The sequence below is a fragment of the Scophthalmus maximus genome, chromosome 3, assembly GCF_022379125.1.
Source record: "Scophthalmus maximus strain ysfricsl-2021 chromosome 3, ASM2237912v1, whole genome shotgun sequence".
Lineage (NCBI taxonomy): Eukaryota > Metazoa > Chordata > Actinopteri > Pleuronectiformes > Scophthalmidae > Scophthalmus > Scophthalmus maximus.
This window is the reverse complement of record NC_061517.1, coordinates 14,303,208-14,328,020: the sequence shown is the minus strand read 5'-3', so window position 1 is coordinate 14,328,020 and position 24,813 is coordinate 14,303,208. Positions and strand designations below refer to the sequence as shown.

Sequence of the window (24,813 nt, the reverse complement as noted above, 5' to 3'; positions counted from 1 at the left end):
AATGACATTTCGACATCCTAGGAATCATTGACAGATTAAAAAAAAAAATATATATATATATATATATTTATATATATAAGGCCCTAATTTCCATCTTTTTCTAGGATGCTTTGTGGAGCAGTAGTTGGGGCCTTTGACAGCTCTGTGAGTTCGTCGACCTGGGCAGCTCCTCGGCTAACTGGCGTAACTGGCGGCAGCAGAAAAAGCTGCAGTGAGTGACATATTCGGGCTGACTTAGAAAACAGCATTGACGCAGGGGAGACGCAACTCTCTTACATCCAATATGTGCTCGCTCCAGAGCCAGAGGAGAGGATGGCATTCCTGTGCTACTGATCTGCAGAGGTGATGCTAACTCTGGCTGACAGCGCACTGTGGGGGACAGCAACTCTGGGAGAGGTAAGCAGACTAGGCACATTTTCCCGAGGACAAGGCAGTAACACAACAACCAAGTCGTAGTGTATGTCCAAATTATTCATGTATTTCTTTGCCCGTATTTCGGAACAATAGATTTACTTCAGGCACGGCATCACCTTAAGTTAATTAGGGCTGCCGATTGCACTACACCACTTTTCTTTTAACTGTTTGATCACACTTATTGCGCAAAGTCTTTGAAAGGTTATATCACCATTTTATCAGAGGGAACCTTTTTCTTTTTTTTTAAAGTTAATTAATAATGCAGTGAAGCCATTATTTGTTGAAATCCTGATTTGTTCAGACATGCTGCCTCTACACACTCACCTAAACCACCACTGTCATTATTCACAACGTCAATCTTCAATGTTTCTCATATATTCAATGTCTTACATTCAATCCATTTTAATGATAAACTGCAGCTGCAGCCTTAACAATCAACAGCAAGATATCGTTGACAACACGAAAATAAGAACGTGACCCAAATTTCTGGTTACATAATTCATCTGGCATTACCAATAATGAATAATAAAGTCTTAAAAAAGTAGTTATACAAGACTTTTCTTTCGGATTTGTAGAGGAATATTTCTTTATACCAAATGCTACGTATAAGCTGTCAAGACGTATCAAAGAACACATGAATTGACCACACGAAGTGGGGGAAAAAGTGGTCTTTTTGATTGAGATCCAAGTATCTCAGAGCAAACTTGAAAATACAAACAGCCATAAAGTCCAAAAATCAACTGACGGCTTGAATCAGGATGAATGTTAGAATTCTGTGTGAAAAATGTCTGAAGCAATTAATTGTGCACACGACATATTCAGAGCAAAACACACATCTCAACAACAGGCAATACTATTTCAATAGTCTACAATAGTTTAATTACTGTGTCTCTGTTTTAAAAATGCTGGTGACTTTAAAGCATCGGCTGAGGTTGCCAAACACAAATGTTGTTGGCAGCTTCGGCTGTGGGTGTATTCGTGACCTGCAATTTTGATTATTTTTCAAGTCTTACAAATTCATGCAATGCACTCACCATTTAATAATTAAGCATTACAAAAACTTTTATGAGTCATTTGTTCTTATCAGCTGCTCTGTAAATTACACAGAATATCCGGAATTAATGTCGGTACAATAAATAATTATTTTTTAGAATTAAATCCTGACCGAAATGTTTTGCATTGTGAAATTAAATCCACAGTCGTTTCATGATGTAAAAAGATTCCACATCACATATTCTGTGTATGACTAATAAGAAAATGTTAAATAACAGAAACTGTGATGGAGTTATATTATGAGCTTCAAACTGTATCCAGATGTAAAGGAAATCTACAAAAGCATAATAAATGTTGGCGAGGTTTTCCAACAGCATTAAATGTCAACCTGCCAAATCCAATTTCAGCGTAGCAAATGAGTTGCGTTGTGTTATCATATAATTTAGTGTAATTCCCAGCGATTACATGATCAATAAAAATTAATTATACGCTACTTTCACAAGGATTGGTTTGATGTGGGCATCAAAATGAATGGAAATTCCCACCAAAATATTTTGGGGAATTATTATTCAATCCTTAATGACTGAATAAAAAACATTCAACATCGCTCAAATATATTTGCTTGTATTACAACATTATTACATTGAGTATTTTTGGAGCATTCCTATTTCTTTGATTTAGATTTGACAGGAGAAGAAAGGTCATGAGTTGAGAGGTAAATGTTCCACATGTTCCAAACTGAACAAATGTTCCCAGCTTGATTCGAACTGGGTACAAGGTCGGAGCCTTAATCTGTCAGAAAAGGTGTATTTTTTTGTAGATTAGCAATGACAAAAATACTGTATGGATAGATTGCCGTATGTGTCAATGTGGTGAAACTCATTCATCACTAAAAAAAAAAGTAAAAAGAACATTACTAAAAAAATGGCTGAAAATAAAGAACGTTTCACTCTGTGGCAGAACTGCATAAAGATTTTCTATCACTTTACATCTCGGGCTCATCAAGTCCTGAACATGCAGAGCTTAGTGGCTGTGTTTGCCACTGATTTGGAATTGATCACGCCAAATCAATCTTCTTTGCTGAGCGACTCGTGACCTAAAGTGAAGTGGGTGTCCTTAGACAGATTGCCAGGCCAGACTACTACAATAATCTGCTTTAGCTACCACAGAGTCACAGTTGCCGGTAGCCAGGTCCAGTGGCCTTAAGCACTGAGGTACACTGAACCAGCACCAGCACTGAATGGTTCAGCGTTGAGCAGCAGTCTTCAAGCTCCTGAAGGTTAATGCCAAACATTTCAGTCTAATCCTGACCAATAAATACTGAAGGAACAAAGATGGCCTGTTCCCTATCTGGCTGGTCTAATTTAATGTTATTTACCGTTATCTAGTATCTTCATCTTGACCAATCAACAAGTCTTTAAAACAAATCTGAGAAGAGTTTGATATACAAAGAGTGCATTTCAAGCAGTTCACCATCTCATTGCCTGCTGACACTGGTAAAACTAAATGTGTTGCTGTGGTAGTCAAATAATTCTCACAGCCAATCAGCTTTCTGCTCTAAAGTCAAGCTCACTTACAGAACATACTACTAAGAAGAGTCGTATGTTATGGGTTCATATCAGGGGGTTATTCCTAATAAAGAATTTGAACACAAGCAACAACAATAATGTAAGTAAGAGCGAGGGTTTCTTTTCTTTGAATGCCGACAACTGAACAGTATACTGACATTAAATGTTTACAACGTTTTGCCTTCACCGCTGGTAGTCGAGTTTTGACTGATCCAAGCGAATGCTGGTGACTGCGTCATTATTTCCAAAGGTGTCTCAGTTTCTGCCCCTACATACACAGACCCGGTGTTTTCAAGCTGAAAAGGGGCCTGCAGCGTTTCCAAACTTCTCCGTTCTAGGCGCTCAAAAACTCAGGAGTAGTGTGGATGGCAGGCACAAACGTTGAAGCAGTGATGCATTTTAAAAACAAACGTCGTAGTAAAGGGACTGTAAATGAGATGGAAATTACTGCACATCAATTGAAACAAGAGATATCACAGATATGCTTGCAGTTGGTGGAAACTGTGGAAAATGTGACGCAGGTTGAGTGTGAGTGAGAACGAGAGAAAGAAGCAGATCTGGGAGGACAAATTCAAAACAAACTGCACTACTGCTGTGAATCAGCATTTAAATCAAAAACTCCTTCCCTCACACCTCCCATTGGAATCCAGCCGCCAATGGGTTGATGATTTTGGTTTCCATTCACCGCTGTCACATCATTTTGTTCTCAACAAATTGAAGATCTGATGCTTGATCTAAGTGTTCCCCTAATGTTTTTTAGCAGTGTATAATCTAAAGCACGTTTTATCCAAAGCGTGAAATCCTCACATACAATGCGTGAAATTGCCAACAAGGCCCACTTGACAAAACAGCTTCATCATCTCCCATCAGACCTGCAGTGACTGGGAAGAACATTTTTTCTCCTGTGACTTTCTAAGCAGAGCAGAGAACATCTGAAACAGACCAACAAAGAAGTGACTTGCACAAATGCATACACTAAATCATTCATGGGAATTGGGTGATTTCCTACATACTTTACATACTACCTGATGAAGGATTACCATTTACAGGGAGGGACTTGTTTGTTTGTTTTGGTCAGGAGAGGCGGATTTAGGATTTAGGATGGAATGAGATTAAGAAAGGGGTTTTGAAGTGATGCAGTCTGAGAAGGGGCCTACTGCTGCTGCACCGCTGATGTTTCATATGGAAGACTGCCATTTTCTTAATCTAACTAAATTAAAAAACTAATTCACCTAATGCAGTGCATCCTCACTACTGCCTCACATAAAACCTGCAGACTCAGCCCTTCCCTCACATCAAAGCAGGTAATTCAGAAGAAAGCTGTGACTCTCTCTAATGAATAATCAACATTAAACTGATCAAGAAACCTCTGACATGCTGCAGAAAAAGGCTTAAGAAGTGCATACATTTGTGTGTTGTGTCAAATGTCAATTGGCATTATGTTCTAATAACAATCGGGCAAAATTCAAATGCGGCACATGTTGCTTAATCCCATGTGGGACGACAAAAAGAAATCAAAAAAGTCCTTAATACTGCCAACCAACCTCGTCCTTAATAGATCATGACAATGTTGGTTAGCGTTACCAACCAAGCACAAAAAGATTCAACTGTCTGTGGTAAATACTACATTCGCCGTATAATTTAAAGGCAATGATAGAGAAGAATGAAATGTAAGAATCTGCCTCCTGATTATACAGTATCTTTAACAAAAAAAACTGAGACACTGCCATTGCAGGATACTATGAGGTAAAAATATAAGAATGGTGGCTCATTTTTGTCACTCTCTTTAATGTGTCATTTTGTGCTTAGGTGCAGACAGAAAAATAAATAATAAAAATAGAGAAAAGGGGCCAGCTGCTAAAACAATGGAGATCATTGCACATAAAGTATACATTTATATATTGTGGGGCTAAGGTTGAAGAGAAAAGTGGACTAGGTGACTCTCCATTGTATTTATTGCCACAGACATCACTTCAATATATATATATATATATATTAGATGGGGAGTTATGATATAAATACACAGATATAATGGGGCGATATTGCTGTCTTGCTAAATAATAGATATTACCCCAGCTGCAAGTAAAACATTTTCCACTCACGACGTCTACCCAAACAAAGTGTTTGTATTAGAGGTTACCATAGAAAAAAAACAGCAGCATATGAATCCTGCTAAACGCCAAACAAATAAAACCCTAATTTGGCAAAAAACAGACAGAACAACATCCCTGGAGAAGTCTTGGAGAAATCAATGACATGTCAGAAGCTGGGGACAGGCACATACGTGAAGCTACTGGACATATAACAGCCATGCAAACAGAACCCGGTGTGCAATTCTGTTATGCAGCAAATAATGCCAATGGCATTTAATCCTATAATGGGATGTGTCCATTTCCTTTACTCACAAGGGCATTTTTGGAGAGAGGGAGGAGAGCTGAAACACAGCTGTGCTTGTGTGTGAGCCAAGCTGTGCCATGCCAAACCATCTACTGATCAGCTCCTCTGTGTCTCTGCCACCTGTACTGCGCTCTGTTTGAAATAAAATGGGCATTTTAAAAGAACATTACTGCTGCGAACTAAATTGGTTTTTAAATGTATGCAGGTTTGTCACGAATAGAAGTAGGAACAGACTCATTCCTTCCCTCTCGCTGCTGAATTGTAGGATGTTTTCCTGTTATTGTTTTTGTACAGGCAACTTGTTTGTGCCTGTTAAGTATATAGAAGAAAAATATATACATATTTACATGTTGATAATAACATCCACACCTTCCTTGTGGTGATGCAGGACGACAGTGCCACGATACACCAACCCACTGCCACAATCAACACTAGGACATGCATATCACAAAATTATTATTTCATCTAAAGTTGGGGAAAGCTGTATGCAAATATCGCCCATTACACATATTCAAACTGATTGGTCATGTGACTTTTTTCGGTCACAGTGTTCAATGTTTTTACTGAAATTGTTTCAGAGAGATGTAGATTCAACTTGATGATGATTTTGGAGAATGTAGTTTGTGGTGCTTAAACTACAATACAGTTTAGTTAGATGTACCAAATACGCAGAGTATGTGTATTGATCATATAACTGATATGTTTAGTTATATAACTGGATAAGTTTGAAGCGGAAAGTTCCAAAAGCATCCAACTCTCAACTTAATGAGAGTTTGATGCTTTCTTTTTCAGACATGATCAGGAATGGTTTTGAAATGTTGGTTTACATTTAAAGATGTCAACTGTGCTTCTGAGGAATTAGAACAGGCATTTTCTACCATTTGCTACATTTTATAAACTGGCACAAAATTATTAATTTTAACTAATAGTTTCAGTGTTCACTGCAAGTCAAGTCACCGCATTCGAGATCATTATTGGATCAATAACAGTGCAATATTGATGGTGAGACAACACAGCTAGCAGCTATCCCCACTAAACTTAGTAACAGACACTTGAGGTGTAGAGGACTATTGACTTTTTTGAGATGACCCCTCTTTGATATAAAGACATTTGTTGTCCATTTTGATTACCACTGCAACCATTGGGCTTTCCTCACAACTGATTAACCCACTGGACAATAAATGGTCTTGTATAGAAAAGGCTCTATAAGTTTCGACTCTCTCTCGACGCATAGAACCACAAATGTTTCCTCTAGATTTGATCTCAAATCTAACAACATTATTGGGCAAGTTAAAACTTGAAGACATTTTGAGGATACACAAATTTTATGCTGAGGCACTTCTTGAACAGACCCCATCGCTGACTTCTTTCATGACTCCAGTGAATGGGGCAACATATTGACCATTCACATGGGCACAGAGACAAAGCCCCTTTATGGTTGCCCGGCTCTTTCATTGAAGCCCTGACTATACAGTTTGACCTATTAACCGTGATGAAACGCTTCCTGCGAGAATGTAAGGGCTACAATAGGTCGTGGTAATCCCGAGACTCAATAGAACACCTGTACACGCTCTCTCCCTCCACACCGCCGCGGTGATGACTCGTCTTCAGCCACAACACTTGGCTAAACCAAACACGACGCTACCATTCAGTGTTTCCCACAGAATGAGATCAATCCCATGCAGTTAGCTCTCATGTGCAACATAGCCCAGTTTACACAAGATAAGAGTGAGAATCTTTTGCTCAAGTTCAAATTTGTGAGCTGGCACTGGGCAACACAAATGACACGTGCATTGACTTTGGATGTAATCACATTGTGCATAAAATTGTGTTGTAAAAATGGGGCTGCCTGTGAGGAGGGTTTGTTTTAGGGGTCTTGAAATTAATTGTTTCTACGATGCATCGCGATGCGGACGTGGATGATGCTGCATCGATGCAGTGACAGACCATAATCTATTATAGACTACTGCCGCTATTTGTTGCTTTTCTGACAGCGGCTGGACAATTAAGTTTTGGAGTTCAAAATTACTTCCTGGTAGTAGTAACGCCTGCTAAGGAAATAGCGGACCCAGCCAAAAACAGATTTCAAATAAAATGTAATGTAACATAAATAAAAGATTCCTTTTTTAGAGCAGTTAAAATAATAAAATAAAAAAGGGAGTTCATATATATCTGACTGCTTTGATTCATTGATGAATACGTAGCCAGGATGTGTAGTAATATAAAAAATGGAGGATGCATCGTGATATCGAATTGGATCGAATCGTTCAAAGGATCATCGTAATCAAATCGAATCGAATCGTGAGACAAGTGAAGATTCACACCCCTAGTTTGTTTGTTATGTTTTAGTGGCACACCAAAGTGGGCAGGATTTCCAATATAGAGAGAGAGGGGAGAGCACCAGACAGCGACAGAGCGAGCAAACGAGAGCGAGGCAAAGAGCGCTGTACACAGTTCTACAATGAAGTGTGCCGAGGGTTCACAGACTACTGGCCGCCCTGGGAGAAGCTGAGAAAACCACCGCAGCTGCCCAGATTGAAGCAGCATCACTGCAGCAGATGATCAGGCAGTAATTATGAGAAGCAGCCTGATGATGCCCGGGGACCTCTGAGGGCTTGTTGTGTAATGATGATGTTGCAGCCATGTGTCCGTCCTGTGACGCATTGTGAAGCTCTGCTTCATCGACTCAGCTCACATTTGACATGACGGCTGACAGACCTGCGGGCCTTCAACTTCTTTGATTACATACAAATGTCAAAGCTCTACTGCACTCGGTTACAAGACTGGATCATTCATCGCTGAGCAAAACGTTACACATGCCCATTACCTGCTACTGAAATCTTTATTTACTAAGAGATTTCATATAAAACTAAGGCCCTGTCTACATGGAAGCGAATTTGTTGTAAATACGTGGAAGTCTTGCACGTATGCGCCTCCCGTCCAGACGCACCCGGAGTTTTCGCTGCCTGAAAACGCACTCTTTTGAATCCAGGTCCCAGGGTGGAGAAGATAAATCTCCCCCCCTGCGTTTGTGTATTGGAGTTCGTGTGAACGCCAGATACGTCATCGCCCCACCCCCCCCCCCCCCCCCCACATGGGTGAAACTAATTTTTCCACGATTTAAACGGCTTGACAGTGGCAACAAAGATACAGTAGAATGGGCGAAAAACACACCCTCAGAATGTGAGGAGAGGACAAATCCACAAATATGGACCGATTTTCAACGAGTCAATAAATCTGTACTTTCGGGAGGCACGGTTTTCCTGGCAGACAGCTTTGCCTTCAGCAGCAACCACAAAGGTAATGCCTTCATGGCAGTTTAGACCGCAGATTCAAGACTTGGTGAAGTCAGACAGAAATATCCTGCAGCGACAACCAGACACTGCAGCCAAATATGTGCAGGTATGCACTGCACGCAGATTTGGGTCAAGAACTGACTTCAATTATGCTTGTGATGACTCTCAACTCCATGGACCAAGAACCATCAGTGAACAGTCTGCTCACAGTCTGAAACAGTGGGCACACTTCTGTGTTTGTCTTGCCTTACAAGCTCCTGAGCTCGTTGACGCTTGCCACCCCGATCACAGACTGGGGACTGTTCTGGGAAGCCTTGAAGTCCCTTAAAGAAGCCCAGACCTCAAGGGCCCCTTACTCCCCGAACACCCCGCTCACACAGGAGAGCCTCTCAGTTTCCCTGCCAGGCAACAACATTTGTTTGTCTTCTACCCAAAGAGACCGAACACACCCTGCATGACCGTGCAGCGGCCACGCTGAAGAGGGGGTTGGGAGCCGCGGAGCCTCGAACGCAAACTCAATCACCTCTCTGTGTGAACGACACAAAAGGGCCAGTGAGAGTGAAGAAGTGAGAGTGAGACGGCCGGAGCTCCGAACAGGCGCTCGGGTTTAGTCGACCTGCGGCAGGTAATGTGCTCTCTGGTTACCTGTTTCCCATGGAGCTTAATGTTAACACGCCCAAATGTGAAAAGCTCTGAAGAGCAATGTTTTCTGCTAGAGGCAATGGGACTCGGGGGAGGAGGTAACACAGATGGAAAAGCTGCAGATATAGCCTGATTTACAACCTGAATGCTCTGGTTTTTATTACAGTTTATAATAAAAATCAACAAAATCAGATACACACAAATGGCTATAACTTTCAGAGTTGAGGCATTAAATTTCAACACTGACATTTTATGGGTGAAAAATAATATTTCTTCTACATTGTGTGGCTTTGGGTGGTTTATTTTGCGTTCACCAGATGCTGCTATTTTTAAATTATGTGATCAACATATTTACCAGATTAAAAAATATATATATCATCATCATCATTCAACAATAAAGGATAAATTAATCAAAAACATGGATATTCACTTTCTCACATTTATGTTTGTCTGAATATTACTTTTTGCTATGCACTTGCACTTCTAATGTAAGACCGCAAGACCAGGGATTGAATGTAACGCATATAAACTCCTTTCTCAGTGGCCGACACAAATTCCCATTTATTTGGCACAACTTAATATTCACAACTGAATGGCCCATTCTTGACAGTTGACTGACTCCATTCAGCCAGTGAAGGCACCGACGAGAGAGAAAGTCACCACCGACCCAAATCAAGTCCCTGAATTCTCATGGCCTGTCTCTTCCAGCACCAAGTGGCAAATTACCAAATCGAAATAGTTCAACAATTTAGCGCTTTCGGGGGATTATCTCATATACACATTCTTGAGAGGCTTGAGACGCGATCCTTTGAACAGTGACCACATTGTGACGTGTTTAGTCAAGATCCCGACCCCGAAGTCGGGGTCTAAAAGCCCTTTGTTCCTCTGCAGAGTCTCTGAATAAATACTGAAAAATGTAAGACTTTACTTGTAGGAACAGGGGTCGCTGTCTGGGGCAAGTAAACTGTTATTCAGGGCGATACAGGGAAAAATGTTCTCGGAATTGTTGTCACTGTACTGCACAGAAGTAGCAACGCGAAGGTCTCTCTTCACCTCAGTCTGGTTGTCTGTTTTGTGCAGGATCTTTCATCAATCTTTTCATTCAAATACAAAACAGATTTAAGGGAAATTTGGTGCAACCTTAGTCCATCAACTAAAGAGCAAGTGATTAGATTTGACTGAATAGTGCCACCATGCTTCCATTTACAAGACACTTGGGGGGATAATCCATCTCGTACCCTGAGGTTTACAATTGTTTTATTCTTCCCCCCCAGACTCCCTGCATTGAGATAAATCGATGAGTAATGCTCTCACACCACTGTGCGTTGACAAAGTTTCCTGGACTTTAACTATTCCTCCAACACGGTTTATCCAGACATCCAATAAAGGAATATCTTATCTTATATTTGGCTGAGCCTAAAAAAATTGATTTAGTTTGATTCCGTTATTCCACTCTGTTTTCACTATAACTGGCTGCCAATATCTTGCTGGAAAGTGATCACTTCTGCAGACTCTGTTGGCTTTTGCCTATAGTTCGTACTAAAAAATATTAAATGACAGTCATCCTTCTACAGAGCCCTAATATTCCCCTGCAGGATTGAGATGTTCTTCAAAAGCGATGGCTGCCATCAGCCAATCAGAATCAAAAATAGCAATTTTTTAGGATTATGTTGTTTCAGCAAAGATCCGTGTTCTCTGATTCCTTAGTTACATCTGTGTCCAATGACTGATGGAGTAAGACAGCGTGGAAAACGTGGGGCAGATCACTTAACATCAACCGAAATGGGTCCCATCAATCAAAACCACCTCTAGTGACACGCTGACAACAGCTGACATTTTTTTATCATTTGTTTTACCAGCTGATATGGACCTGACATGCTCATAATGAAACTACGTCAAACTGAACTGATTTGCTTCCTGTCCCGTGTCATCACAATGTCGATCAGTAGCCACCACCCCTTTTTCATAGTTAATGTTATTTCTGAGTTGTTTTCTCTCAAAACAAGCCTGTGAACTGATGCCGGCATACAAGCTACAAGGGAGACTCGAACAATGCAGTCACTGTCAGCTGTGTGCATCCACATAGTTTCTGTTCGCCACAACACAGCAGGACGACATATGTCAAACAGATTGCAAGTTACTTCAAGGTTTAAAACTGATTTGAACCAACAGTGAATACAAACTGCGAGCATATTTGTTTTTACTGGAGCAACCACATCAGTGATGTCATCTTACGTTTTGGTTTATTGTATCCTTATATCAATGGATCTATTTTGGATGAGTAGGGCAGGAAAGCGGGTGAAGGCTATGGTGGAAAATATTCATGAATAATACATTTGCTGATATAACAAAAAATAACTGATGCCATTTTGAAAATTCATGATTATATATATATATATTCCATATGCACGGAGGAAAGGCTTAAAATATTTCCCTGCATGCCTTACCTCATTAGGATATCCTACAAGAAATAAACTAAATATTTTAATGATGTTGTGGTCAGGGCAGGATCTCAGGGGTTCCCCCTGGACAATAAATTATATTTTAAAAAGAAAACTATCGAGTCAATACATTGCCCTAAATTTAACTAATATGCAATTTGGAGTGGATCAATAGCAGGCGTCTCCAATGAACGCAGGGCGGCGGGAGGCCTGGGAAGAAACACCTGACCTGTAATATGTACTTTATCCCAGCCATGTGAGGGCAGCGCATATGTTGACTGACTCGCCACCACACAAAGCCCAGCAGCCAATTTGTTCATCTAAAATTGCTTAATTCGATGATGAATGAGCCAAGAACCTTCTCATCAGCCAGCCTCTCCCTTCTCTGGCTGCGTGTGCACAGGAGAAGCTCATTCATCGCAGCAGAGCGAGCATTTAACTTCTTAAGGAACGAATTATTTGTGTGTATCTGCGAATTAAGGAACCGTTTTGCCTCCTATTTGGCTGCAAGGTGCCTGGTATTTTTTTTTTTTTTTAAAGGAATCGACAACAAGCCGTGACAACGCAAAGCTGTGCTGCAGGTGACAGGAGGTGGCTCGTGAAATACGTGTGTGACCTTTGGTTAGTAAAAGATAAGCCCTCGCCAAGATGGTGAGTTCACAGGCTCCTTTGCTGATAAGGGCAGGAGAGTCAGCAGGTGCAACCTCAAAAACACACACGCAGGACGCCACATTCACACACTAACCAGGACTGACTGTGGGCCTTTTTTCCTTTTGATTGATGACAGAAGAAAATGAAGTCACCGGTGTACAAATGGCCGCCTCCTGGTGCTGGGCATTCTCAGCTGCGTGACATGGCAACTGGAAAAAATATGGCTGTATAAAAAAAGAGCCCCTGTGTGGACTTTAATGGGATCCAACAACACCCTTTTCACAGTTTTTATTCTGTTCATAGAGCATAAAAATGGGTGTGACATTCAAAGAAAAACAACACAACACTGGCCTCCAGCATCATGAGGCTGCCCGGGCACGCCGATGTGGCCGGTGACTAATAATCTCCTGCCTTTACACACCCTGAAACAGGAATCCCACGCTGGGGAGTCGGAGGACGGAGTTAAAACACAAGTGTGAAGATTCATATTCATGCGGTGACTGAGCTGCTGTGACTGTGAGGAGGGAGCTGGACCGCCCTGCAGCAGATAGAGACGTGTTCCTCCTCGGTGGTGTCCATGGTGACATTGCAAATGAGGAGCTCACTTTCACCCCTTAGACACACACACACACACACACACACACACACACACACACACACACACACACACACACACACACACACACACACACACACACACACACACAAACACACACTTATATGCATATGTATTTATGATGATGATAAGTGAGCCCAATCGTAGTGATGGGCTTTTTTTTCTGTTTAACTCAAGTGACCCACAGCACATGAATTTTTTAAAACCACCGACAAAACAGGAGCATGTGAAGAGGATCTGCAATGCGTAGCCAGCCCCGGCTCCATCCAGCCCCGAGCACTGGTCCCGCTACTGGAGGAATCAACCTGCTTCACTGAGGAATTACACTGAATAAACATCAGCACTCCGCTAAAATCCATATATATATATACATATATATATACACATATATATATATACACATATATATATACTAGATAGCCTTTAAAAAAATGATCTGATGAGTACTAAACATGCGCAAGTTTAAACAACGGATAAACTCGACGCAGATGAGATATCTATTTATGTATACTTGTATAGATATATATTCAATCTTCAATAAGGAGAATGTGAAGAGGCGACAGGAGAAGACCAGCTCCTATAAATAGACAGATGCAGATGACAGAAGGGGGTCGCTCCGCGGCCTCGACACCCTCATCCTCCGCAGCTTTGAAGGATTCTTCTTTTCTTTCTTTCTTTCTTTTTTTTTTTAAACATATGTGATTTATGCGAGTTTGAAATACAGCGTGTGACCCCGGGGTCGTGTGCAGCTTTTGAAGACGACGGACACGCCGGTCGCGGGGTGCACTTGCTGCCGGGGCGGGACACCCGGGCGACATCCATCCGCTGCGGCTGCGGCTGCGGCGCTCCGCCATCCCGGAGCAGGTTCCTCCGCACGCATCCCTCCGGAGCCGCACCGCGACACGCGTTTGGCGTTTCTAGCGGGAGGACCGCTAACGTTCAGCCGCAGCGGGGGTGTTTTTTTCCCCACACAAACAAGCCTGTCCGACCCCACGACGGGACATGCCCCCCCCCCCCCCCCCGGCTCGGTTACCTTTAGCCGCCTCCACCGCGCACAGCAGCGCGAGGACCAGTCCGACGGCGGACGCAAATGGTGTATTCCCTCGGAACCGCATCGCGACCTTGAGTTCGACCGCGGCGATGTGAAGAGTCGGCCTTCTTCGTCCCCCTCCCCGTCAGTCAGGCGGAGCGTTTGTCTCAACGGGAGAAATAAAAAAAAGAATCCAGAGGATGAGTGTCGGTTACCACGGTAGCTCTAAGATGGCCGTCGCCGCTCTGCTCTCTCCTCTTCAATCAGCGACGCTCCTCTCGCACTGTTGCAGCTCGCTGCGTTCAAGGACCGTCCGAGATTATTTTTTTTCGTAGTTGCAGATTGTTTTCCCGTCGTGCAGCCTTTGCTCCTCCTGGTGACAGGTGTTTGTGTGATGTATAACCACCGAATCACATGATGACCTCAAAAGGAGGCGAGAGTTTTAAAGTTAATACAGCCAAGTAACTTGGATGCATCCAATATGATTCCCATTTTAAACAAACAAAAGGGCCCAAACCAAAGTTAGTGATAAGTAAAAGTTCCTGCATGGGAGCAAAGGTGGAAAAAGCCGAGCAACACTTGAAGCTACTAGTTAGAGTTTCACTTATTTTTATTTTATTTTATTTCTATATTTATTTATGGGTTTATGCATGACTAGAGTACAGTACAATTCTTATCATTATTCATAACGTGTGATGCATTAAGTCTGTATATGCATTTGCGTGGTTGTTTGATTACATGTTTAAGTCAGTGTAAGTCTTGGGAGGCGAGACAAATTCCAGACTCTTCAGATGACATAATGAAGGATGCTTTGCTACCTGATCATGACGCACAATCTTTAAGTCTCCTGTGTCAAAAATGTAGGTTCAAAGACCTTCATTATTTTCAGTCGTATTACCGTGCAGCAAAGTAATCATGGAAGTAGTCAAGTAGTCCTTTTTGCAAAAATAATCCTTATGTGTAACTCAACATCATCTGTATTCGATAAAATGGTGTGCAAACACCATGGACAATTATAGGGGAAAAGGTGCAGGACTTCATTGTTTCATAATAAAGTCAGAATGCCTGAAAATTATTAAGAACCTGAATTATACAGGTGCTTCCTCTCATCATTCTACTGAAAATAGTTCACTGTCCCTATCTCTAAATCTCAACCAAGGGTCAGGCCTGTTTCTTTCAAGCCCCGGCCAGTTCAAGTTGGATCTACAGCGTAAAGTATTAAGAAGTCGGATCTCAGGAGGGGAGCCTGAAGGCAGCATGTGTCTAACGCTGGCCAGTGACGTCAGTAATGTTATTGTGGGAGCGTGCAGCTAGTTTAGCACAGACGGCTAAACTAAGACTGAGGGCGGGGGCCAAATGCCTTCTGTTGCTCCAGAGGGGCTTGTGAGGATAGTAGTCATCATGACTGAATGAAACACACCGCTGAAGCCCATGGGCCGAAAAGACCCTCCAAGATGCATGTGTGCTTGAAGAAACCTAAAAAAAAAAATAAGCAATTTCATTGTAAACTTGTTCTACCCATGGGTCACACAGGCTGTCATGAGCAGCTTATGCAGAAATATCACTCACAGTGAACGAGACCTGTGCAACATTTGGTAAAAAATGAGAAGCATATTTGATCATTTGTGAGTTAGCAGCTACCCTCACACTGCAGAACAACAAGTGCATTGCAATGTGTGAAATACAGAGGCCGGGAATTGCAAAGGGGGGCTGATGTCTAATCAACACCCATCAGAAGATAGATAGCACCCCTGAGGAGCACAGGATGCGACGCAATCAGAGAAGTGCTTATAAGCATCTAGATCACTTTTTTCGTTTCTTTTTTGCATCACGACTGCTCACGCTAGTTCAGACAATCTGTTTTCTTACAAATCAGAAAGGTCAGCGGGCCATAATGGGACGTTTGGTTGCAAATTTGTTGACAGAAAGTGAACAGGAGACCTTGTACAAGCGTTATTTTCTGTGTCATACACGGTGTGTTGATGACAATTTGCTTCCTCCAAAATCAATAGATGAATATATAAGAAGGTGTAAATGACCAAAACCCCTTTTAAATATCTGCCCCACAAAAGAGGACACAGATATATAAGTGTGACAAGAATAAAGGCTAAACATTAGAGCTCCGCGCTGTCTCAATGGTTGCAATTATCACGGAGAAGCAGCACAGACAAGACAGAGAGTTGTGTGAGGCCACAATTAAGCGCTGGGTCTATAAACAGGGACAGTCTATGGGCAGCAGGGCAGCAGCAGCAGCAGCGCTGAAGCACAATGCTTGTTTTGTCTCCAGTCTGGCAACACATGAAGTGGCCAAGAGAAAGTGGAAGCTGCTCCCCCTCCCTCACTGATGTCCAGCTCCCTGGGGAAGAGATAGAAAGGCCATCGCCATTCCTCTGGGGGACAATGACAGGCAGCAGGGGGGCTTGGTGTATAGGTGTGAGGCATCAACGAGTGATCAGAAAGGTGTTACTTCCTCCAGACCGTCTCATCCACGGCTGCGAGTGCCCGCTTCTCTTCAGGGATTTCCATGGCCGCTGATGGTTTGTCGTCTGCCGTGAATACAGGCTTGTTGACATTCACGCTGTGCTTTGTAATCTGTGAACCGTCCTGAGGTTTCTGATTTGTAAACGGCCATACAAGTCAATGAGTGTTTTCTAACTATTCTGTGGAGCAGCCATCAGCAACACATTGCCACAACACTCTTGAGTGACACACTATTAAAGGGCCGGTCCACCCAAAAGATATTTTTCTTCTCGTCCCCTGTAGTCTTTAGTCATGGAGTTATTTTAATTTTTTTCCCCTTGGTTTCGATAACTATCCATCACTGAGATTTTGCCCCCACTCCTTTACATCGGAGCAGAATCACAATTCGTTGGTCGTGCACACAGCAGTGTTAAAACACTCGACACTGACTTGTCTAATGTGAAACAATGCCCAGGTCATATTGAACACTCCATTGCAGTCTTTATCTCTCTTTATCTCCCATTTTAATATGATTTTATCAATAAAAGGGAACATATGATACAGAAATGTTATGATTGATACCTTAAATGCTCTTAATGCAAGAATAAGATTTGGAGCCCCTATGACATTGATACAGTTCAAATGCAACTGTTTAGCCTCTTTCATCAATATCTGAGCAAAAATTTGGTGGTTCCCGTTTTTAAAAAAGTGTCATTTTTTTATCCATATTTACAGCTCAGTCTAGATGCATTGTTGTCCTCCATTTCATGGCTGCTCAGCAAAATAAAAGAAGCTGCCTTTTGCCATTCATCTCAGAGACTTAGCTCGAGCCCCCAGACAAGGATTTGAGGATTAGATACACCACATTATTAGGATGGTCGAAGGTCACAAATGCCTCATAGCATCTTGCGTTATTCAAAATCCTTCCACCATCGTTTCCACCCTTCTGCCTCGGCTGTAACACTCACCAGAATGGACAGAGGGTGGATAGTCTGGGGGTTGAACATGTTCCGTTGTTGGAGACATTACTGCGGGCTGCCGTCATGGTGGGTGGCAGCAGACGGAGCAAGAAAAAGACTTTGCTATCGGGGGAATCAAAGCGGCCATGACAGTTAAACGCCACATATTCTCTTTCCTGTTTTGTGTCTAGACTGCAGCTTGTGCTATTATTTGCTGGTTCTCCTTCTTTTCCAGGACATGCAGGAATTCCATTGTCTGTTCCTCTTTCCTATCATGGGCAACTATTGTTCTACTGGACATAATTGGCCAGAATGTGATTGTTTGGAGAGCCCGGAGCTCTACATAATGACATTCTCACATGTGATTTTATTAATGATGTGCCCAGAGAGTCAATTATTTGTTTCCTGATGTGTTTTATCACAAAGGAGCTGCATACTCGGTATTTAACTGGCCCAAGGGAAGAGCTCAGAAAAGTTATTTCAGCGGATTAGAGATCTGCATGACAATTTGCCTTCATTTTTATTCACTCTCACTTTCTTTATCCAATAATCAAAAATACATCCCGAAAAGTGAGATGTGGCCTCACAAATCTATAAGCCTCAATTTGCAGTGAACATTTTTTGTGGAAAGATTATTTTTATATACAGAAAGACTTCGATCTTTCTTTTTTTCTGCTTCGGTTCGGGTGTCTCCTTGACTTTGCTCATTAATTCATTTTTTAAATCCTTGGTTGGGGGAAATTAAATCTCGTTTTAGAAGTTCTGGATGTGATCAAGTTCTTACGCAGGGGACATTTTTATAGCCAATGGGTCTGTATGGGCAGCAGTCGGGCAACAAATGACAGAGAGAAGCTGTGCAGCTACCTTTGCTGTCTAAGTCATTCGCCTCAGGGGACGTTTAAAACCAACCACCAGTGATTGATTCCCTTCTGCCCAAAGTTGCTGTCATTTATCTTACACCCGGCGCTGTCACTCACTGTCATTTATTAACCACTGGCTCATCCTCCATCTGCAAACACTCGCACTATCCAAGTCCTGAAAACACTGTCCGTTGTCTTTTCGTAAACTGCTGTCACTCTCATCCATCAGGAGCTATAGGTTTTTGCTGTTCCCCTCAGGCGACAAGAGATCTATACATTGCAGAGTTTGTTTATTTTGGTTCTTGAACAAAGAAGCTATTGGTATCTGATGCCTTCTGTAAGCACTTTAAATTGCATACTCCTTATCAATCCCCCTTGTTAAAAAGAGATATGCATTTTTTTTTACCTAAAGACGTATGTTATGTCACTCTCTGGCTTTGTGAAGTAGCGTCTGTGTATTCTGCGGCCCTCTTGGTTGTCAACAGCCAGCAGTTTCAGCCGTCTAGCCCCATCGTTGCTGATGCAAGGCCAGGGCACTAAAAACACATGGCGAGAGTGAGTGTGAATCTGACAGATGGAGGCTTCGGTCCTCTCTTTAGGGCTCAAGAACCCTGCAGATTAAGCTCTCAGCCAGCACCTTCATCCACATCCATATTCATGACATATCTTATATACATTCATATTTCAGTTCACTGATATCTGAAGTCAGACATGTTTGATTTATGTTACATTCATCATGTGCATCTGAAACAGACGATTAAAAACCCCCCCAAAAAACCATAATTCATGAATGAAAACGTCTGTATTTCTCACCCGTGTTTGGTGGATTCCTCCAGATGGGCATCAGGTTGCTCAGAGGACTGTGGGCGCCATGATTTTTGATGTTCTTGTTTTTAAGACCTTGACCCCTGACCCCCACAGAAGGTCACCTCTGACATGCCATGCGGAGGGTTCATTCTGGGGGTCACGCTGATGTCAAACTCTCACCTCCTCTGCTTTATTGCTCCAGAGAGCTTAGGGAGGGGGGCACTGACATGGCTGTCACAACCAGTCCAATCAGTCATCTGTGATCGACGGGGTCTCTCGGCTCCTCGGACACACACATTTCGAACACCAACAATTGTGCCCTGGGGTTGGCAGCTGATGAATAAAAACAATAAACATTTTTGCATTCAAATGTAGAGTAGCAAAAGGAAGTAGCAAGAAAATGATACATTATCTTAGTAGATCAGACCAGATCCGATTAGAATGATTGTGGAGTAGCTCAACTGATTGGATAAAATAGAAATTACAATTTAAGAAAAAAGAATTCACACATTGAGATGTAAAACGTAACACTGAAAAAACTTTGTGAACGTGCATGAAAACCAGCCAGCAAGCAAACAGAGAACAGGAAGCTGAAAGTGCAGTACATGGATAATGTTAGTTGGCTAAAAGTAACAGATAAAAAGTTAGTCAGCTATAATGAATGGATAAAAAGATGATATTGGCAGTTAACCAAAAATAATAACAGTTAGTAAGCAAAGGTTGGATAGCTAAAAGTGCTAAATAAATTCTAGTTAGCTAAAGTAATGGATGAAAAGTGAATTGGCAAAGGCAAGATGACTAAAAGTCATGGATATGGTAAGTAATAAAAATGTTAGTTTTATATAAATGTGATAAAGGTATCAGTAATAAGGATACTTTGACAAAACTGAACTGAACACAGAGTTACATTTTATCATCTATTTAACTTTTGTATTTCTTTTTTACACTATCCACTTTTACAAAATTTATGTTAGATACATTGCAGTTTAAAATCTATCCAGAGAAACACATTAAACACACGTCGTGTCGATAAAGGGACTTCATCATGACAGAGCTGTGGTCGGGGACTTCTGTAGACCACGCATCGAATCTCTCTGTAAATCTATGTCTCGTTTTGTCTGAACAAACATATTACTTGACACGCACCCAAAATTTTTCCATGTGTACACCCACACACCGGATGAGGCTAATAACACTGATGCAGACCCAAGACACGTTTGCCCGCCTGTTGTAATAACCCCCAAGTTGACGTCTGTGATTAAAATCGTGTCTGTGTATGGGAAAACCTGCTGTCCAGACAGTGGAAGTGAGCAATCTGCTCCCTCATTACCCCTGAACGAGGCTCACATGGCGAACGGGTGATATTAAAGTGGAGGAAGCACGAATGGCTCTGAGCCAGTGTGTGGCTCCATCATCTCTGACCGAGTGTGCGATCTGAGAGCACACTGACCCAGATGCTGAAACTGGCCGAGTCAAGAATGAGGAATAACATGATAACACATCATAGCATGTGCAAAATCGAATACAGTCCAAACAAAAAAGGGAGGCACGTCGTCTGAGAGATTCCTGTCCTGTGATATCAAGCTGGAGGGTTATTGCAAACTGACCTCTGACCTGTGACAGAGTCCAAACTCTTACACACACTTGTTTGAGACATTAAAGGAATCAATCAGGGTCCCTGCAGTCGGCCTGGCTATATATTGTGTCTCAGGTCCCATTAGAGCGTTTGTATCCTGCTCCCTAGCCGCACACGATTATGTTGTCAGCCTGCTGTTAACCGAGATCGGTGTTTATTCACTGGCCGGGTCAGCGCTGCAGACGGGGGAACAATTGAGACCAGCCCCCGCTCAAACTGAGGGGGCTGTTTATGAGCCCAGCTAGAGAAACCGGAAATGATTTTGGACGTTGAGACAACATGGCACATGATCCTCTGGCTTGACACGTGTGATTATTCTTAGAGGTGTTTTAGCCCCTTTAAAAAAAGACTCTTAACGTGGCTTATCAGAATCAACAGTGCTGTGTGGTGATCAGGAAGGTGGAAAGCTGCTTCTGATGCATCCTTTTGTCTTATGCACTCATTTATGAGATTCAACGCTCCGTGGGATAATTGACCGACTGATTGAATTTAGTACTTGACATTTAAAAATTTGGCACAATATTCAAATAGCAGGCAAAGACATGGACCAAATCATGGGTATTCAAGCTCAGCAGCTTTGATGTTTTCATCCATGTCACTTTTTAGGACTCTCCTTGTCACCAGAAGTTACACATAACATTTCCTCTGATGGAGACTGTCTCAAACTACAATTTCCAAGGTAAAGAAAAGTGCCAAAAGTAGAATTTGTTTAATACTTTTGTGGAACTGCAGTGAATTGTCTTAAGGAATAACTCTGTTGTCCTATATTTTTCTCGCTGCAAACAAATTCCCCGAAAAGGCCAAAAGCAACAATGAATTGACGAGAGTCCCCAACAAACATATTGTTTACTTTTGTTTGACAAAAATGTTGATGAAGAAATAATTACTGAGCCTCGTTGTGGTCACTGAGGTCACATAAACTGTGTGACCTATTCTTACCGTACGTCCACAGAGAAAAGAATCAGTAGTTAGATATGTACACTGGAAGACGTGCTCAAGTTCAACGTGGATGAAACATTTTGCACAAAACCAACCCAGCATCACAGATGCCTGCTGTATACAAAAGGTCTACGTCTCTGTCCGTGTATCACCCGACAGCGACACGCGACAATATCTTTTATTCAGCAAATCACAGTACGTCACTGGTGCACGTCAGCCCAGGACTAATTCAGCATGTACAGTACGTGTGACTCTATGAGCGGGACAGAAGATAAATCCCGTGGTGCATTAGTGTCGCCATCCCGTGACCTCCTGAGGAAGCAGGAGGATTTTGGCTGCTGCGCATTAATGGAGGATGAAGGTATTATTTAGACCACCACCACGGCCCACCCCATCAGATCCCACCCCCGTCTCACTCTCTCTCTTTGCACATGACCTTTTAATTATTGATTTACTCCTCTCATCTCTCTCCTTCGTCCCCTCCATCTCGCTGCCACTCCCCGTGTTTCTGTCTTTCTGGCCCTATTCCCCTCCAGCACAAATTCCTCTCACAACAGCCACAATTTTCACACGGACACATTGATGAACGCAGGCACACACACGCAGGTTTTTCCTCACCCACTCGCTTCTCCACCCTCGGCTTCACCCTGACTCGTCTCCCTATTAAAATGTGTGGCTGCTGGCCGCTAGCCGCAGTGTCAGCAGGGTAACGGGGGGAAGTAATTCATACCCGGCTGTCACCCAGGCTGGAGGTGAGTGAGCACGCCTCTTCCCCTGAGGAGACGGGCAGAAAGGAGCCCAGCAGAGGAGCTCGGAGGCATCAATAATCCAGCAGCTCTCCCTGCACTAACGACAGCCTCACGCTGTCTCATTAACACTGCGTCGTCCTCGCGCTGCCATATTTCTACAGTCGGAGCCCAGATCGAGATGGACGAGAAATCTCTTCATTTGCGTCCCCCCCCCCCCCCCCCCCCCCCCCTTCGGAGCACATCCCTGCAGTTAAAGGTGTGAGTGAAAAACAGCGAGGCATGTTCCACTGTGGAGATACAGCAGCCCCTCATGATGAGATGTGATTCCAACTCAGGGACGCCGGTTTGTGGAAAGCCTTCCGATGTGTTTGGTTATACTTTCCGTTTCGCAGCAGCCCGGCCCTGTGGGGAGCGCTGCTACCGTAAACAGGCTGCCACAGCTCTCATTGGGGATGTGTTAGGAAACCTAGGAGGACACACACACACACACACACACACACACACACACAGAGAATATTCACTCCTGGTGGAAAGCGCAAAATTACACTCAGACAAAAATATACAGATATACACATTGAAATCCACACACACATGTACAGTGTGCACTCTCTCATCTCATGGACAAAACACACTACTGTTTTATAATCTGCAACTGTAATTAAAAACACCAAATTTGGACTTAGGCTTTTTCGATTAAACTGGCCGTATGCACACGTGTTAACACAAAAGGAAATACATGACCATGTGCACCTCTATTGACAACATTTAACCTCTGACCTCGATGTAACCCTGACTCCGACCTTCACCCCCCAAAAAAGACGCATCAAGACCGGGGGCTGCGTGCACTGCCCTCACTTTGGCAGAGCCACACAGGAGCACAAAGTGACAAGGGTTCATCTCTGCCAGGCCACTGTCCTGACTGTTCATTTAGGGACACCCGCCCCCCAAAATGGCTCCCATCTCCATTCCTCCAGTCTCTGTCACCGTCAGGATAATTCTGTCCTGGGTATTCTAGGAATCTGTCTCAGGATAAGATAATCCAGGGACAGCTGCTCTCTAATTTTAAGTTAAGGGGCCGAGGATACGGTTGTGACAGAGAGAGGCTGACGGCCCGCCGATTTTAAAGTCGAGCGAAAAAAGGTGCAGCGTGCTACACTGGTGTGCGGGGGCGGAATCTAATTTCGCCGGCTCCCCTAGCACACTACTCTCAAGGCCCCCGAGGAGGTCAGGAGCCGATCTCGGGGCAGAGAGTGAGCCGACGGTCGACTCATGATTCACTCTGACAATTCCACACACTGTTGCCATGGCAGCGGCACCTGCAGGCAGACGACGGCACACGCGGCGACACCTCGGCCCCGCCTCCTCTGTGTCGCGAGAACGCAGCCGAAGGGCGTGTGAATAGGCAGTAATGTCAACAAACAAACACTAGGTTTCTGACTGTTTGCCCTTGGGTATAGATGTTTATTCATATGCCGACGCCGCAGACGATCAGCTGGTACCAAAAGCTGCATCATCTGATGACAACCGGCGCTGCTGCTGTGCCAGTCATCAGTTCATGTCTTACATAAGATCCGGTGGGTTCATCATTGTGCATCAGCAGCAGCCTATTGATGTACTGAAATGCTTTGGCAGCGACGCGTCTCTTCCATTCATGCCAGCAAAGCTTTTGGGAATTAGTATTGACATATGCATTTGCAAATTTCTTTTGTGGAGGTCATACAGGGCGTCACAGTGAGCCGCTACAGAGGCTCTCTGTCCTTTGCCCCCATGCTTCAAGGGTCTTCAAAGAAGATACTGTGAGGTGCTGCCCTGCAGGTGAGCCTGACCTCCGGTGCCCGAGGAGGGGGGGAACACACAGAGGGATAATGACGTCCCAGTGGCTCGTTCAGACAGGAAGAACCATTACAGCAACCAGTGAACCGTTCAGTCAGCGTAACGTGGGCGGCGTCACGATTGTTATTACACTGATTTGACAAAAGATTGTAACTTTAATAAAGGTTAACCTCAAAACCTTTGATATTTTAGTCAGCATTAAAGGAGACATATTGGGCTTTTTTCAGTTCCTCCCTTTCCTCTAGTGTGTTATATGAGTTTCTGTTGGTGTATGTAAAAGGTTTGCAAAGATAAAAAGCTGGATTTGCACGACAGTTTTATCAAAGCTAGGTCTCGACCATGGAAACACGGGATTTCATTTTGTGAGGCATCCAGGTCCTAATCTAGATCCAGGAGATTTTTTGAAGGATTCTCTACCATTGCTAAATAGATGACATTTACATTCACAAAATACACCACATTTTAAAGACATGTAGGTCAGATGGAGATGGGAATGCAAGTTTTGGGTGAAACAGCACATCG

The 24,813-nt window shown here is 43.1% G+C and overlaps 1 protein-coding gene across 4 annotated transcripts in view; it reads right to left on the bottom strand.

Moving 5' to 3' along the window:
* Positions 1-14,333, bottom strand: part of clstn1 (calsyntenin 1) — a 33,491-nt gene extending 19,158 nt beyond the window's left edge. For all 4 annotated transcript variants that reach the window (XM_035644079.2, XM_035644081.2, XM_035644080.2 and 1 more), the window contains exon 1: positions 14,052-14,333. In XM_035644079.2, the coding sequence (XP_035499972.2) occupies positions 14,052-14,133 (82 nt within the window). In that variant the 5' untranslated portion in view covers positions 14,134-14,333. The remainder of the gene's footprint in view (positions 1-14,051) is intronic.
* Positions 14,334-24,813: the final 10,480 nt, after the last annotated feature.